The sequence below is a fragment of the Paecilomyces variotii genome, assembly GCF_004022145.1.
Source record: "Paecilomyces variotii strain CBS 101075 chromosome Unknown C8Q69scaffold_4, whole genome shotgun sequence".
NCBI classification, from domain to species: Eukaryota; Fungi; Ascomycota; class Eurotiomycetes; order Eurotiales; family Thermoascaceae; genus Paecilomyces; species Paecilomyces variotii.
In genome coordinates this window covers 1,294,336-1,310,610 of record NW_021167143.1, presented here as the reverse complement: position 1 = coordinate 1,310,610, position 16,275 = coordinate 1,294,336, and the positions used below count along the sequence as shown (strand labels likewise).

The 16,275-nt window shown below is 50.6% G+C and overlaps 6 protein-coding genes across 6 annotated transcripts; 2 read left to right on the top strand and 4 right to left on the bottom strand.

Annotated features, from left to right (window-relative positions):
- Positions 1 to 472: 472 nt before the first annotated feature.
- C8Q69DRAFT_498000 (hypothetical protein) lies at positions 473 to 1,908 on the bottom strand (the record flags this gene model as incomplete). Its single annotated transcript, XM_028632290.1, has 3 exons — positions 473 to 1,129; positions 1,221 to 1,369; positions 1,437 to 1,908. The coding sequence occupies 3 exons, from the start codon at positions 1,906 to 1,908 to the stop codon at positions 473 to 475; spliced, it is 1,278 nt and encodes a 425-aa protein (XP_028485958.1).
- Positions 1,909 to 2,958: 1,050 nt separating this feature from the next.
- Positions 2,959 to 5,891, bottom strand: C8Q69DRAFT_239972 (putative succinate dehydrogenase subunit Sdh1). The gene is made up of 6 exons (XM_028626478.1): positions 5,439 to 5,891; positions 5,290 to 5,344; positions 5,158 to 5,231; positions 4,939 to 5,102; positions 3,476 to 4,864; positions 2,959 to 3,422 (listed from the first exon to the last, which is right to left on the bottom strand). The coding sequence occupies exons 1-6, from the start codon at positions 5,478 to 5,480 to the stop codon at positions 3,203 to 3,205; spliced, it is 1,944 nt and encodes a 647-aa protein (XP_028485957.1). The 5' UTR covers positions 5,481 to 5,891; the 3' UTR covers positions 2,959 to 3,202.
- Positions 5,892 to 6,302: 411 nt separating this feature from the next.
- Positions 6,303 to 7,771, bottom strand: C8Q69DRAFT_506513 (proteasome regulatory particle subunit Rpt1; the record flags this gene model as incomplete). The annotated part of the gene is made up of 4 exons (XM_028632809.1): positions 6,303 to 7,182; positions 7,238 to 7,467; positions 7,515 to 7,629; positions 7,677 to 7,771. 4 exons carry the CDS (start codon positions 7,769 to 7,771, stop codon positions 6,303 to 6,305), a joined length of 1,320 nt encoding a protein of 439 aa, XP_028485956.1.
- A 247-nt stretch (positions 7,772 to 8,018) lies between these two features.
- Positions 8,019 to 10,317, top strand: C8Q69DRAFT_464795 (T-complex protein 1 subunit delta). Its single transcript, XM_028630448.1, has 8 exons — positions 8,019 to 8,166; positions 8,225 to 8,276; positions 8,339 to 8,361; positions 8,415 to 8,444; positions 8,496 to 8,525; positions 8,575 to 8,743; positions 8,794 to 9,197; positions 9,248 to 10,317. The coding sequence occupies exons 1-8, from the start codon at positions 8,119 to 8,121 to the stop codon at positions 10,100 to 10,102; spliced, it is 1,611 nt and encodes a 536-aa protein (XP_028485955.1). The 5' UTR covers positions 8,019 to 8,118; the 3' UTR covers positions 10,103 to 10,317.
- A 392-nt stretch (positions 10,318 to 10,709) lies between these two features.
- Positions 10,710 to 13,998, top strand: C8Q69DRAFT_464790 (pheromone maturation dipeptidyl aminopeptidase DapB). Its single transcript, XM_028630447.1, has 2 exons — positions 10,710 to 13,303; positions 13,351 to 13,998. The coding sequence occupies exons 1-2, from the start codon at positions 10,963 to 10,965 to the stop codon at positions 13,644 to 13,646; spliced, it is 2,637 nt and encodes an 878-aa protein (XP_028485954.1). The 5' UTR covers positions 10,710 to 10,962; the 3' UTR covers positions 13,647 to 13,998.
- Positions 13,999 to 14,171: 173 nt separating this feature from the next.
- Positions 14,172 to 15,736, bottom strand: C8Q69DRAFT_486295 (oxalate decarboxylase; the record flags this gene model as incomplete). Its single annotated transcript, XM_028631892.1, has 6 exons — positions 14,172 to 14,839; positions 14,911 to 15,133; positions 15,185 to 15,254; positions 15,316 to 15,362; positions 15,431 to 15,643; positions 15,680 to 15,736. 6 exons carry the CDS (start codon positions 15,734 to 15,736, stop codon positions 14,172 to 14,174), a joined length of 1,278 nt encoding a protein of 425 aa, XP_028485953.1.
- Positions 15,737 to 16,275: the final 539 nt, after the last annotated feature.

Genomic DNA, 16,275 nt, shown 5'->3' with positions numbered 1-16,275 from the left:
TTGGTATGTTTGGGACACTCCGTTGCTGGTGTATATGTACGGAGCATATATGGACCCACATCCACGTCCATCAATATTTCAGAGTCGTTGTTGTATATCTCTGTACTCTTTCTGCTTACCCGGAGTGGCCGGATCCGGAGGTTGTAGCATTCTGGCACAGGTAACTAACTCCTGGTTACATATATCTTATGGAATAACTGTTACAATGGGATCACGCAGCCTGCAGATTCAAATTTATATACTGACTAGCAAAACTGCGTGGCCTAAGACATTTCGTGGATTGATCTCTGAACGTCAAGTCACCTTATTGAACATGCCAACCCGGGTATGTACGGTATGAATAATAAATAAGCCTATATGCCGCTAACAGAGAAAAGCCGTCGTTGAATGGGTTATCATCACTAAAATATGCGAGAAGTAGTCGTGACCCGTAATATTAAGCTCCATCGATTGTCCGATTAGAAATCTAGATTCAGGTTTGACGCATATATATGCCGCTTAGCCCAAGCCCGACACGGTGTGACGATGAGGATGGCATTGTCCCGGACTCGCGTCCCTCTGCGTCATCCTGCATAGGTGGGCTTATTTCAATTTGAGGAATAGGAGTCGGTCTCTGCGAACCCGCTTCGGAGTTCGGAGGCGTGCCATTGTAATTGCCATACTGCATGAAACTCATAATGTGCCCCCTTTCCCGCAGATAGCTGGATGGTGTATCCTCTTCTGATTCATGATTCATGTTGGGTCGCATGATGGCACCATCGCGAGTAGTTTTTATATGTGCCTGGTTGCTGGTTACAGGACCATGGTTCCTGTTCACCCTCCAAGACCTAGCGTTCGCTCTTGCCTCGATCGGTATATTTATTAATTCGCGATCAGCATGAGGTGGTAACTCCGAACGGCCCGGGCTTCTTCCAGTGTCTGCCAGTTCGGGGGTGGTGTCGGGCCTTGAAGGAATCGAGGCTGGTAATTCAGCTGTCGGAATGACGGGGTTGCTTGCAAGTAAAGGACATGGGTCTTCCTCAAGAGTTGTCATTAATCTTCCACCACCGGCTTTCCCAGGCGAACCCAGGCTAGGTGACGCTTTCTTTTCATAGTCCGATGTCCCGGAAGGGACTGTCGAAGATTCAGACTGTTGTCTGGAGTGATCCTTCTTGACGCCTTTGCCTACATAAGTGTAAGAAATACTGGAGCTTTTGAAGGATGAGAGCACATTTTCTTACCAAGACGTTCTTCCACCGAATGTCTTCTTCCACGAGCGCAGAGGAACCCTTCTGCAGCACTGGCATCAGTAGGTCCTCTGTGAGTTTTATCATTTCTGCCACAGAGACACCATCCTGTTCTTGAAGATTGTCGTCCGCGTTTTCTTCGTCTCCATGAAACAAAGGCTAGTATCAACCCTAACAAGACGATCCCTCCTATTGCTCCTCCCAACATACCTCCCAATAACCCACCATTGCTTCCCGAATGAGAACCAGAACTTGAGTTGCTCGTAGCAGAAGCAAAAGCAGCATTTGTACCAGAAGACGTTCCTATAGCTCTGGAAGCTGATGTAGTCGAAGTCGTAGATGTGTGCTGCGAAGTGATCGGTTGAGTCGTCTGGACTATCGAATCTGAATGAGTACCTGAAGAAGTAGTGGCGATACTGGAAGTTTCCGTGTTCGACTGTGGGATCTGGATAGAAACGGGATATGTTGTAGTTTCTTCTGTACTTGTGGCCGTTGATGGCAATGAGGTCGCCGCCGCTGCCGTTGTCGTATCTGCTGTTGTTTTTGGACCATCGCCATCGGGACAAACGCCAGTATCGCAAGGGTCAGCAGTGCAGCATCCTACAAAGTCCCCTTTAGAACATCTGTAAAACTGCAATGGAGCTTGACAGGTGTTTGCCTGACGGGGGAAATATATCTTCATCCTGGGTAAAGAAAGAAAGGAAGAAAGAAAGGAAAGGCAAATATATGGACCAGTTATACTGGAAGTTATCCCAAGTCTTCACTGATTCAACTCAGAAGTCAAGCCATGAGCATCTGCGGATGTGAATGTCCCTTCGAAAGGCAGAAATGTTCTGTCTGGGGATCTGGCATGAGGCTGAATTGTTCGGTCTGAGGGTAAGTGAGCAATTATGCAGCCGCACCATGTGCAACTGCAGGGTCATCAGCAACTACCCACAAAGTAACCACATGTGTCATCGTGCAACGAGCCGTGATAATTATCTTAAGATCGAACAAAAAAATGGCCCCACTATATCGTATTTGCGATATGAACAATCCCTGTCTGGAAGGAAGGGTGCAGAGTGGCTATGCTGCAGCAAGCCCGTTGTCATCAGCGCCCAAAGTACTACCAAGTGATTTAGACGAGGTGTAGCACAGTTCGTATATCTAAAGTACTCCATGACAAATTATAGCCGCAATAGAGACCCGATATCATTCGAGCAGCAGTCCCCAATGGCGCCTATGCCGTCCTGTCTCCGACCAGGTCTGGGATGGTTTCCCGTCATGTGCGCTTACTCGATGACTCCCTGCAGAGTTAGGCTGCTGGTCCAGACATAATAAAAGAAAGCCAGCACGCCGCAATTTCCTTTTGCGAATGTGTCTCAGGTACATCCCTTTGGGCGTATACAAAGAGCAATGGAGGTACTGCTACCACCATGGCATATGATGTTACACGCGCCACCGGAGATGAAAGCGGGAGACCATGTAAGTTGGCATCGATCACTTCCATAGTCCAGTGTTGCTCGAACTACTGAGTAGATGAGGACGGTACAGGGCAGTATGCTCCTAGATAATCACTCATGAACTCGCGAACCTAAATTACCCAAAATATCGGCATGGGGACAACAGTCAAACAAAAAGGAAAACCCGCTGTATAAGGTAAACTAACAGTAAAGAGATGACAGCTAACGTGAGTACATAGAACCCAATACAAAGCTACATGTGGTTATATATGACACGCCCAGAAATTGGAGATGCGGAGTTTTTTGTCCCCTCTTTCCTTTCCCCGTTTCCGTTGCAGCTTCGCTGGGTGAGCCAGGCACTGCTGGACTCATTGTAATACAGACGGCGGTACCACATCCTTCGGCGAGAATAACATATTACTGACCGATGTCACAACGCCAACCCCCAGTTCCCCGGAAGGCAGAAAGACATTCGTGGCCCACACCAATGCCCCACCAACAACGCACACTTAATATATCCCGTGTGCGCTTCGTTTAGTATACACGCTTGAAAGGAGGGACGGACTTGCACTCGTTCTCGTCGAGGGTCTTGGACTCAACGGCACGGTAGGTCAGGTCGATCTCGCCGTGAGGCTTCTTCTGGAAGGTAAGGGTGTGCTTCATCCAGTTCTCGTCGTCACGCTCGGGGTAGTCCTCACGGGCGTGAGCACCACGGGACTCCTTGCGGTTTGCGGCAGCGTAGGCGGTTTGCGTCCTAGATAATGTCAGTCAGTAGCCTCGAGAAATAAATATCAGTATGTTACTTACGCGCAGGTCAAAAGGTTCCGAAGTTCGAGAGTCTCGACGAGGTCAGAGTTCCAGATCATGCTGCGGTCCTTCGTGCCGATCTGGCTGTACATCTGGTCGACCTCGGTGATCTTTTTGACACCCTCATCCAAGCTCTCTTGCGTACGGAAGACACTAACATCGGTCTGCATGGTCTTCTGCATGGCATTGCGAACTTCGAAGGTCGACTTGGGGCCATCCGCATTGCGGACCCAGTCGAGGTCAGCAATCGACTGAGCTCCAGCGTCCGAAGCGAGCTCCTTGTGAGGCTTTCCGGGAGAGGAGATCTCGTTGACACGATGAGAGACAGCACGGCCGAAGACGATCAAGTCGAGCAGAGAGTTAGCACCCAGACGGTTGGCACCGTGGACAGAGACACAGGCAGCTTCACCGCAGGCGAACAGACCAGGGACGACCTTGTCGTTGCCATTCTCATCGAGAGTCAGCACCTCACCAGTGTAGCGGGTAGGGATACCACCCATGTTGTAGTGAACGGTGGGCAGGACGGGAATGGGCTGCTTGGTGACATCGACACCAGCGAAAATGGCAGCGGTTTCGGAGATACCGGGCAGACGCTCGTGGAGGAGTTCGGCGGGAAGGTGGCTAAGCTGCAGGTAGATGTGGTCCTTCTCAGGACCAACACCACGGCCCTCACGAATTTCGATGGTCATGGACCGCGAGACGACGTCACGGGAAGCCAGGTCCTTAGCGGTAGGGGCGTAACGCTCCATGAAACGCTCACCCTCCGAGTTCAGCAGGTAACCACCCTCACCACGGGAACCCTCAGTAATGAGACATCCAGCACCGTAGATACCAGTAGGGTGGAATTGGACGAACTCCAGATCCTGGTTAGGCAGACCGGCACGGGCGACCATAGCCATACCGTCACCAGTACACGTGTGGGCGGAGGTACAACTGAAGTAGGCACGTCCGTAACCACCGGTAGCGAGGACAGTGTGGTGCGCCTTGAAGCGGTGGAGGGTGCCGTCTTCCTGGTTGTACGCGATAACACCTCTGCAGACGCCATCCTCCATCAGGAGATCCAGAGCGAAGTACTCGATGAAGTAGTTGGTGTTGTGACGGAGAGACTGGCCGTAGAGAGTGTGAAGGAGAGCGTGTCCGGTACGGTCAGCAGCAGCACAGCATCGATAGGCCTGACCACCCTTGCCATACTTCTGCGACTGACCACCGAAAGCACGCTGGTAGATACGTCCATCCTCAGTACGGGAGAAGGGGCAACCGTAACCCTCGAGTTCTCGGACACTTGCCGGAGCCTCTCGGGTCATGTAGTGAATGGCGTCCTGGTCGCCAAGCCAGTCGGATCCCTTCACGGTATCGTACATGTGCCATCTCCAGTCGTCCTCGTGCATGCTAGAGATGATGTTAGCTGGTCCACCCACGCGGGCTATCGGACAGTCGGGAATCCGGCGGGGAAAAGCACGCACTTTCCAAGCGCAGCATTGATACCTCCCTGCGCTGCGACAGTGTGACTTCTGGTCGGGAAAAGCTTAGAGATACAGGCAGTGTTGAAACCAGCCTCGGCCAAACCGAAGGCGGCGCGCAGACCGGCACCACCAGCACCAACGACGACCGCATCGTACTCGTGGTCCTAAACAAATCAGTTTTCCGTCGCCAATGGTTTAATTGGCCGCATTGGGTCATACAATGATGGGATACTTCTGGGCAATGAAGCCCTCGGCCGCCTTTGCGCGCAGCGGCTGGTTGGCGAATATACGGGCTGGTGGACGAAGCGTCAGTCTAGGTTCTTGGGAAGCGAATTTCGCGTCGATGCGTACCTGCGGGACGGGTGGAAGAAAAGAGACGTCTCTGATCCCTCAGAGCACGAGAGATCTACAAGCAGAAGAGATATCAGTATACTGTCGTACAACCAACAGCCGGCAGAGAAGCCCTCGCCTGCCATGACGAAAGGGCACCGGGAACTGACCTTAGATGCGGGAGCCAGGCTCCTCAAGCTCATGGAGCTCATGATGTGTGGTTAGGAGCAGCTGCTCGAGACCAGAGCGAAACACAATCGAAGGAAAAGGACGCGAGATAGCGTGGGATAAGAGAGGAGAGGAGAGGACAGGAATTGAGAGCGCAGGGTTGGCGTTCTCGCTGGGAAGCTGGACTTTCTTCTCGCTCTCTGGGTCTGGAGAGAACGAAGAGCGAACGACAGCCGGCAGAGGCCTTACATAAGCCGACCCGAGCCTTCCATCTGTTGCCGAACGAGCTCGTCCGGACGCCGAGCGGACCAATCGGCGTGGCTGCAGAGGTAATCCTCCCGGACAGCCGGGGGCTCCTGGTTGGCTGCGAGGGCCTGGGCACGTGCAGGTTGTTCGCTTTGCCGGAAAAGACAGGAAGCGCAGCGCGGATAGACGGTAAATGCGTGCAGTCAGGGCGACCAGGAGGGAAGAATAGTCCGATGGGCCTCCGGACGATCAGATAGATTTCTAAAAGGGTCTGGCTACGGGCATATGTTGACTAGCTGGAGGTTGATCAGCTATATTGATCCTCTTCTCCACATGGGTTGTCATGTAGTTGAGATCACCTGATGTACCGGGAAAAGCATTCCTACATATGTAGCATATCGGCTAATTGATTACCAAGTAATCAATATTTACCTGACAGTAGACATTCAGAAGGGCGGCTTCAGACAGAGATGATTCTACGTGGTCTAGCACAGACGCAAACAGGAGGAGCGCAAAGGTTCATTCACAGACGGAAGCATACGCTATTATATCGTCGTACATCCCGCATAGCCCACGCCAACCAACCGAAGATGCAAACAGGAAAACACAAGAGACATGGTCTAGTTGTACTGCATGTACGTCGCCGTCGAGTTGAACTTCAGGTTGCCCTTGATCACCTTGTCCACAGCGGCCAAGAAGTCCTTCTCTGTTGCGACCTTCCGCCGCGCGCGGATCGCAAACATACCGGCCTCCGTCGCTACACTGCGCAGCTCAGCTCCGGTGGAGTTGGGGCAGAGCCGCGAGATGAGTTCCCATCGAATATCCCGCTCCACTGACATGCTCTTGGCGTGAATCCGTAGGATGTTCGCCCTTCCTTCCATATCGGGGAGAGAGAACTCGATCTTGCGGTCAATTCGTCCGGGACGCATCAGGGCTGGATCCAGGGTTGACGGTCGGTTGGTCGCAAACATCACCTTGATGTTACCACGCGAGTCGAACCCATCCAGCTGGGTAATAAGCTCCAACATGGTACGCTGCACCTCATTATCACCACCCGCTCCATCGTCAAATCGTGCTCCTCCAATGGCATCAATCTCGTCGAAGAAAATAATGCAGGCCTTCTTTGTCCGTGCCATTTCGAAAAGTTCTCGAACCATTCTGGCACCCTCACCGACATACTTCTGCACCAGCTCACTACCAATGACACGGATGAATGTAGCATCTGTTCTGTTGGCAACGGCTCTGGCGCACAGCGTCTTACCCGTACCAGGAGGCCCATAGAGTAGAGCTCCCTTCGGGGGGTCAATACCCAGGTTGACGAATCTCTCCGGAGAAAGCAACGGCATCTCGACCACTTCCCGCAGCTTCTCAATCTGTTCTTTTGAACCACCAACATCTCCGTATGTCACATCCGGCTTGTCTTCCACGGTCATCATTGTTACGCTAGGATCGATCTTAGGAGGCAAGGGCAGCAGAATCTGGTACTTGTTTCGGTCGACACTAAAAGCACCCGTCAGTACAGCTGTTTCCAGTAATAACGAAGGGATCTGCCCACCCAACTCTCATTCCCTCCTCGATATCTGTTGGGCTGACCCGTTCACCGAGGTTGACAACGAATTTGGCAATCTGCTTGACGTTGATGACATATTTGCTCTTATCTTCATCCTTTTCGTCTTGGATGATTTTGGTGCAGCGGGCAACCTGCAATGGTTGTTCTTCTTGCATACGTTGTCTGTCTGCGGCAACGTCCCAGAGGTGAGGGGGCGCAAGACCGGTGTCGGATTCCTAGAGACGTCAGATTTGTACTTCCAACAGCGAACAGTGTAAAATACCTTGACTCCGATCTTATCGTTTACACTCGCTTGCTTCTCTTTGATCTGCTTCTCGAGCTTCTTCAAAGCTGCAGCGTAGGGAGCCGCGCCGTATGTCTTCAATACTTGGATATCACTGCATGCCGTTAGTCATCTGCAAGACTCAGGTCGCGATTAACTCACTCATCGGTAAGAGGTGTGATTTTCTTCTCTGGTTCTTCATCGTCCGCAAAGTTCTTCTGGTACTTCTCCCAGTTGGAACCCGTGGCGCTGGGCATGGTGGCGACGCCGGGCGTTACACGCGAGTCAAAAAGAATGTAGGATAGACACGGAATACAATATCTACCAGGAGGGAAGAAGCAGCGGCAGCGGACCGTCCAAAGACAGGGTCGTGAAAGGTGGGAGCGGAAGGGATGGAGTGATGTGTTGATGATCAAGCTGTAGCTCCTCAGGCTGCCGAGTGAGTACGTCGAGCTCCGTGACGGGCGCTAGCGGTGCCAAGCATCCTGAGAACGAGCGAGTTCGCGAAATTCCAAAGAGCCGCCTCCGGACACTCGAGCTCTCCCCCTCAGACCCCGCCTTTGCTTTGATTGTCATTAGGTGATTACAGGTTACTGCGGGAAAGATGGCTACAGCAGTGGCTCAAGGAAATGCTGGCAATAATGCCTTCAAGGTTCGTCCAAATGATTTTATGCCAGCTGTGCGTGAACGTGGATTCTGATCGCCCGCAGGATAAGGAAAAGCCTATGGCTGTCCGAAATGCCAACATCATGGCAGCCAGAGGTATGTATCAGTCCCTTGAAAGCAAAAACATCTTTCTCTGTGCTGGTGCTGACAAGTCACAGCTGTCGCCGATGCTATCAGAACAGTATATACTACTCCGCAATGCTGATCATTGAGTGAGGGGCTAATTGAACACAGTCGCTTGGACCACGAGGAATGGATAAGATGGTGAGACGCGAATCTGGACTTCAAATTATTTCCTGAGCTAACTTTATGCAGATTCAATCCGGCAAAGGAAATACCATCATCGTACGTTTCTCACCCTCGCCCATACGAGCTCCAATACTGATAAGATCAGACGAACGATGGAAATACTATGCTGAAGTCCATGAGCGTTATGCACCCCGCGGCCAAAATGCTAGTCGACCTCAGTGCGGCACAGGATGTGGAAGCAGGTGATGGAACTACCTCTGTCGTTGTCATCGCCGGCAGTCTGCTCGGCGCTGCAGAACGCCTGTTAGGCAAGGGTATGATATTTCAAGCTAGACAATTCTCCATCGAAAGCTGACATTTCCAGGCATCCATCCTACGATTATCGCTGAATCTTTCCAGAGAGCTGCTGCTGCCGCGGTTGAGATTCTCCACGGAATGTCGATTCCTATCAACCTGACCGACCGTGCGACTCTCCTCCAAGCCGCCTCCACCTCCCTTTCTTCGAAGATCGTGTCACAGCACTCGAGTCTCCTGGGCCCGATGGCGGTCGACTCAGTTCTGAAAATTATCGACCCTAAAACTTCGGACAACGTGGATCTACGGAATATCCGAATTGTCAAGAAGGTCGGCGGTACCATCGAAGACAGTGAGATGATCGACGGCTTGGTTCTGAACCAGCCCGTTATCAAGAGTGGTGGAGGTCCCACGAGAATTGAGAAGGCGCGGATAGGTCTTATTCAGTTTCAACTTAGTCCACCGAAGCCTGATGTATGTTGAAGCCCACGCCTTGGTTGGAGCTCTGTGCTGATGATTTGCAGATGGAGAACCAAATTGTCGTCAATGACTACCGACAAATGGATAAGATCCTGAAGGAGGAGCGCCAATACCTTCTCAACATGGTGAAGAAGATCCAGAAGACTAAGTGTAATGTCTTGCTGATCCAGAAATCTATTCTCCGTGATGCCGTGAATGATCTCTCGCTCCACTTCCTTTCTCGTCTCAAGATCCTCGCCGTCAAGGACATCGAGCGTGATGAGGTTGAGTTCATCTGCAAGAGTCTCGGTTGCAAGCCCATCGCGAACATCGACTCTTTCACTGAGGACAAACTGGGCACCGCTGACCTCGTTGAGGAGGTTCAATCTTCGGGCGCACGCTATGTCAAGGTCACCGGCATCAAGACCCCTTCGAGCACGCCGAACCAGACTGTTTCGATTGTCGCTCGTGGTGCCAACAACTTGATCTTGGATGAGGCAGACCGGTCGATCCATGACGCGCTCTGTGTCATTAGGTGCTTGGTGAAGAAACGTGCCCTAATTGCTGGAGGTGGTGCGCCAGAAATCGAGGTCGCACACCGTCTCAGCATGCGTTCCCGTGAGCTTAGTGGGACAGAGTCCATTTGCTGGAAGGCTTTCGCGGACGCCATGGAAGTCATCCCGACCACTTTGGCCGAAAACGCTGGTCTCAACTCGATTAAAGTTGTGACTGATCTGCGCCACCGTCATGCTCAGGGCGAACAGAATGCTGGTGTTAGCATCAGGAGCGGTGGTGTCAAGGACAATATCACAGAGGAGAGAGTCCTTCAGCCTCTGCTAGTGAGCACAAGTGCAATTGAGCTCGCAGCGGAGACAGTGAAGATGATTCTGAGAATCGATGATATTGCCTTGTCAAGATAATTTGGGTGTGATGCATGTTAAAAGAGGGGCATTTTTATCTCCTGGTGACGATGCGGAATTGAGGCTGGGAAAAGCAAAAAAGTGTTGCAAATAGATACAGCCAAGAACCATACCAGTCATTTTAATATGATCATATCTCAGTTTCCAAGACACTTATATCTCCCGTACAATCAAAGATTCAATGTAGAAGGTACGAGCGCTTTGTAAGCTTTTGCATAGCATTGTAGCACCCGGCACAACTTAGATATCGTCCCTATTTAGAGCTTATTGAGGATACTTTGCAGACAGAGCCTCCGTGTGTGGTCTCTGAGGTTTCTGTAGCACATAGAGAGTGTATATATAAAAGGGACCTTTAGACATGCACATTCCGGAAATATGGAAATTGAAATGTCGCATTTTTACTTATTACTATCGTATTCATTCATACCTGTATTTCAAATCCTCCCGCTGTAATGGTCTGAGTAAAGTCGTGTTATTCAACGTTGGAGACGATTCATAAACGCTTAGCAAACCTGCGGCTGAGTCTTCGAAGTTAACTAATGCCGATGCCAAGACATCCGCGGTCTCGCGTCAGACGAGCTCCAGCTAGTTCCAGCCCAGGGGGTGACAGATCGATACATGTTCCGTCCTCCTAGAGCTGAAAGTATTTATCATTCAATGCTTTGATCATCAAAAAATCCCTGTATACGTATAGGACCGGATCGTACGAAGTATATTCGCCTCCATTGTTCGAGTGGCCCGCGCTTCCCTACTACCGACACCTAGCTGTCTCCGTCGTCGCTCCGTCCCCTATGAAACTGTCGATCTTTTCGGTGTTGGATTAACATTGAAAGACCGCGGAGCGAGTTAGTCCCGCCGGTATGGATAGGAGGAGTAGCCATGAGGAGTCCGTTCCTCTCACGCAGCGGTCCAGCTCCCCAGCATTGCCAGCTTCCGATTCCGAGTCGTCGTCAGACGAGTCTATGTTCTTCGACGACAACCGCGATGCTTCACAGAAGCTGAGAAAGATATCGGAGCATGGGAGATACCGTGACTTAGAAGAAGGGGAATCGGGGGTCAATGCTGCGTTTCTACCCAATACAGAGCGAAAGGCTACCCCTAGCAAGACACGCCGGATCTTATGGGTTCTTGGGATACTGTGTGTGGGAGGTTGGGTATTGTCTTTCTTCCTGTTTCTGGGACAGAAGCGGGCAGGCAATGCTGCGACGGGATCAGCGGCAGTTGTTTATGCTGCTGATTCGGAGTCGACAACAAACTACGGAAAGCCGGTCACACTTGAGCAAGTCTTGACAGGACAGTGGTATCCGCGGTCACATGCGATTTCTTGGATCGCTGGTCCTGATGGTGAAGACGGGTTGCTTCTTGAGAGAGGAGGGGGCAATGAGCAGGAATACCTTCGCGTCGAAGACGTAAGGTACCGTAACGTCGAAGCGGAGCATAAACAGACGAGAGTCCTCATGAACAGTTCATATATACATGTCAATGGCGAGACTATCACTCCCAGCAGGGTGTGGCCGAGTCCCGATCTGAAGACCGTACTCGTGTTGTCCGACGAGCAGAAGAATTGGCGCCACTCGTTCACTGGGAGATACTGGTTGTTTGATGTCGACACCCAAACTGCTCAGCCGCTGGACCCCAGTGATCCCGACGCGCGAGTACAACTAGCATCATGGTCTCCGCTGTCTGACGCGGTTGTTTTTACCAAGAAGAACAACATGTACTTGCGTAAACTGCTGTCCAGCAAGGTCGTCCCCATCACCACAGATGGTGGGAAGAATCTGTTTTACGGAGTACCTGATTGGGTATATGAAGAGGAAGTTTTCTCTGGAAATAGTGTCACTTGGTGGGCAGAGGACGGCAAGTATATTGCTTTCCTCCGCACCGACGAGGCTACTGTTCCCGAGTACCCCGTACAGTACTTCATGTCTAGACCATCTGGAAAGACCCCGCCTCCAGGACTTGAGAACTACCCCGAAGTTCGGCGTATCAAATATCCCAAGGCCGGCTCCCCTAATCCCACCGTCAATCTGCAATTCTACGATGTAGAGAAAGGAGAGGTCTTCTCTGTGGATGTGTCACAGGACTTTCCGGATGAGGATCGTCTCATCATTGAGGTGTTGTGGACGGCCAACGAAAACGTTCTCGTAAGAGAGACTAATCGTGAGAGCGACGTCCTGAAAGTCATCCTCATAGACACTGCATCGAGAACCGGCAGCGTTGTTAGGTCTGACGATATTGCTAGTCTTGACGGCGGATGGGTTGAACCGACTCAGTCTACACGATACATTCCCGCAGCTCCTGAAAAGGGCCGGACTCATGATGGATATATTGACGTGATTCCTCATGAAGGATATGATCACTTGGCCTATTTTACACCGCTTGATAACCCGACCCCTACCCTACTCACTTCAGGAGAATGGGAAGTCGTGGGTGGACCCGCTGCGGTTGACCTAGAGAACGACATTGTTTATTTTATTGCGACCAAGGAGGGCCCGACCCAGCGTCACGTCTATAGTGTCAAACTGGACGGATCCGATCTGAAACCAATAACGAACACATCTGAGATAGGATATTATGGTGCCTCGTTTTCCAAAGGTGGTGGCTATGTATTGATGACCTACGCGGGACCTTCTGTTCCGTGGCAGGCCGTGAAGAGTACCCCGAGCAATAATATGTCTTACACGGAAGTGATAGAGGAAAATCAGGGATTGGCCCAGATGGTCAAGGACCATGCCCTTCCTGTTGAGGTTTACCAGAATGTCACGATCGATGGCTACACACTACAGGTCGTTGAGCGACGCCCCCCGCACTTCAATCCAAGGAAGAAATACCCCGTGCTCTTCCATCTCTATGGAGGACCTGGCTCGCAGACTGTTGATCGCACCTTTGGTGTTGATTTCCACTCTTATATCGCGTCAAGCTTGGGATATATTGTCGTTACCGTTGACGGCCGCGGGACTGGTTTCATTGGGAGAAAGGCTAGGTGTATTGTTCGTGACAACCTGGGACATTATGAAGCTAGGGATCAGATCGAAACAGCTAAGATCTGGGCTGCGAAAAGCTACGTAGATGAGACACGTATGGCAATCTGGGGTTGGAGCTACGGTGGCTTCATGACCTTGAAGACTCTTGAGCAAGACGCTGGCAAGACTTTCCAGTATGGCATGGCTGTAGCACCAGTAACAGACTGGCGCTTTTATGGTACGTCCCACGTTACATGTGACTGTGTTGTTGTTAACATGTTTCAGACTCTATTTACACCGAGCGATATATGCATACTCCCGAGCATAACCCTTCTGGCTACGACAATGCGTCCATTTCTGACGTTTCTGCGTTGCGCCAGACTGTACGATTTCTCGTAATTCATGGCGTTGCCGACGACAATGTACATCTACAGAATTCCCTTTCACTGATTGACAAGCTTGACCTGGCCGGTGTGGAGAATTATGATGTGCACGTGTACCCTGATTCCGACCACAGTATATACTTCCACAATGCTCATAGAATGGTCTATGACCGTAAGTGCTTTCCTATTCAGAGATAGCAAAGATTTAATGCTGACTCGACTAGGTCTTTCTTACTGGCTTGTCAATGCCTTCAACGGCGAGTGGCACCGGACCTCAAGCCCAAGCCCGGACAGTGAATTCCGTCGACTTTTGAAGCGTTTCGTATCCGTCTTTAGATGATGTATGGTTAAAACAGGAAGAGATACCTTTCCCAAGGGCGTATTCATGGAGTTATACCGCAGTTGAGATGTTCTGTCGACCTGTACCGTGATATTCGACCTTCGTGCTTTTGCCTTCGCATGGATATTTTTAGCAGATGGAATTTCGAGGCGTTTTCAGGGGAAGCATAGCATTGCATATTATGAATTGAGACAGTTTTAGATCATTGGAATTCTGTTTCTTCTATATACCAGCTGGCTCTTAGGACCTAGGCAATTGGAGTTTCCAGACACTATGAGACATATTTACTACCCGTGGCTGTTATCACCAGATATGCGCCCTACCGATCTTCTTGATATGGTCTGTCAGATGTTGAATTTGGTATCCTCGAGTGATGCGTCTAACTACAATTTAGATTCTCTTGAAGGACTTTTGATAGGATCCTTTGTCCCCTTGAGAGCTTTCAAGAACTTCTGTCCACTCTCGGAGTCCCCCGCAAAAAGATGCTCCTTCACCATTCTATCCGGCGTCGAGGCTAGCCACTGCTCAAGACTGAAATCTTCAAACTTAGGTGCCCGAAAGATTTCCAGCATTTCAACCGGCTCTTCATCACTCAGGTTTTCGACATAATGTGCCATGCTCTTTGGCACGATACCCACATCACCGGCAACATAGTTGAATGTTCGGGATACTCCGCTTGCCGCAAAGACTGTGACTCGAGCTCTACCCTTGATAAAGAAGGACCATTCATCAGCGTTCGGATGCCAGTGTAACTCACGGAGGCACCCGGGATTTATTGTAGCATGAGCAGCAGCCACAGTCTTTGAGATAGGGAAGTTAGTAGAGTCAGTAATCCGGACCTGACCACCAGTGGCATCCAGGGGCTCCTGGTCCAGCATTTTGTGCGTGAATCGATACTTTGAAGCTTTCACACCACCACGGGAAGGTTGTTCAAGCTCTATTGCAGAGGGGACACTCCCTTGAAAGATATACTTCTCCTTCTGGGGAATGTTGGCAAATATTTCTGGAGAGAGGCGAAAGTTTTGTGCGATCACTGACTTGGGCGTGTGTGCTGGTACAACATCATCAGCCTTGCCTTTTACGCTTGTCTATCTGGTGTGACAGATGTTTCTGGACCCTTACCAAGCCAGTCTGAGAGCAAGAAAGTCTCTTCTTCACTGAAGTTTCCGTTATCGAAGATTAAGAGGAACTCAGTTCCACCTGGACCCATTCCCTGAAGGCTGTGCGGAACACCTGATGGGAAATACCAGAGTCCGCCTTTGCTGACTTCGTCCGAAAAGTTGCCTCCCTCATTGTCAAGACAAGTAACGCGAGTCGTCCCCTCCAGGACATATCCCCATTCAGCCTATACGGTCAGTATAGGGTCTCGTAGGAAACTAGTAGGAATTTTGATTACCTCTTTATGCCAATGCAGTTCCCGAATAGCGCCTTCATCGAGTCGCATGTTGACTCCCGCAAGCTCGATGCTATTGCCATACCGTGATTAGACGATCTCAATACGACCTTTTCCTCTTAAGTAGTACTAACCTCGTGGGAAGCTCTCTGACAGTAGTCTCTCTCGCCCATCCTCCCTCCTTCACACCACGAAAATGAGTACCTATCTAGCGTAGAGCTCCATGATAGTAGAAGCGTATCAACTTACCTCGATCTTCATGTGGGAGTCAGCGAAGCTCCATTTCAAATTAGGCATATGTCCAGAGTCCGTCGACGGTGGACGAATCATATCTGGATCCTGCTTCTCTCTATCCCGATTGCGCGGGCCGAGTATCGATGCGCCAAGACCGTTTCGATATGGTTCAGGGCGAATTCCAGTGCCATAAGGATCGAGCTTGGCATCTGTCGGATTGCGATCATTCTTGGTGATGGTCTTGGGAGATCTTCCATGACCAACACGATGCTTGTGGGCGTATATGTCCCAGTTACGATCTTTATCCCAGCCTGAACCCATTGTGCTTGAGCGTATGGTAAATTTCAGTTTATCATAAACGGTCGCTACGAAGAAATGTCTGCTACGAGATCTTCTCTGCTAAGAAGGATACTTTCACTCTCCATAAAAGGACATCGCATCGTTCGAATAGTATGGTTCTGGCACGTAAGACTGACGATGTGCTGACTTTGTGGTCTGACGTAATTTTAGCAATTCCATGTCTACCGATGCATCCGATGCGCGTTCATATGTTCATAACGATTCATCTTGTTCCCAGTGGTACTGTGGGATGTGAAGGAAAGAGGAGTGATAATGGAGTCTATGGATAAAACTGAAGGAACTGAGATATGGTATTGTTTTCAGTCCCAAGAGAAGGACGGGCAATCGCAGTGTTCTCTTTCCTATGGAGCAGGCGAAAGTTGAACCTAGCATAGGAGAACGCTTTCTTTTTTCCAGAGACAGAGCTTGAGAGAACACGGTCCTCGCACGAGTCCGACAGTTCCTGTTCCTTTTCGACATGGCCCCCGCCATTGGCTAAGATACATCCAGGCAGACAACAG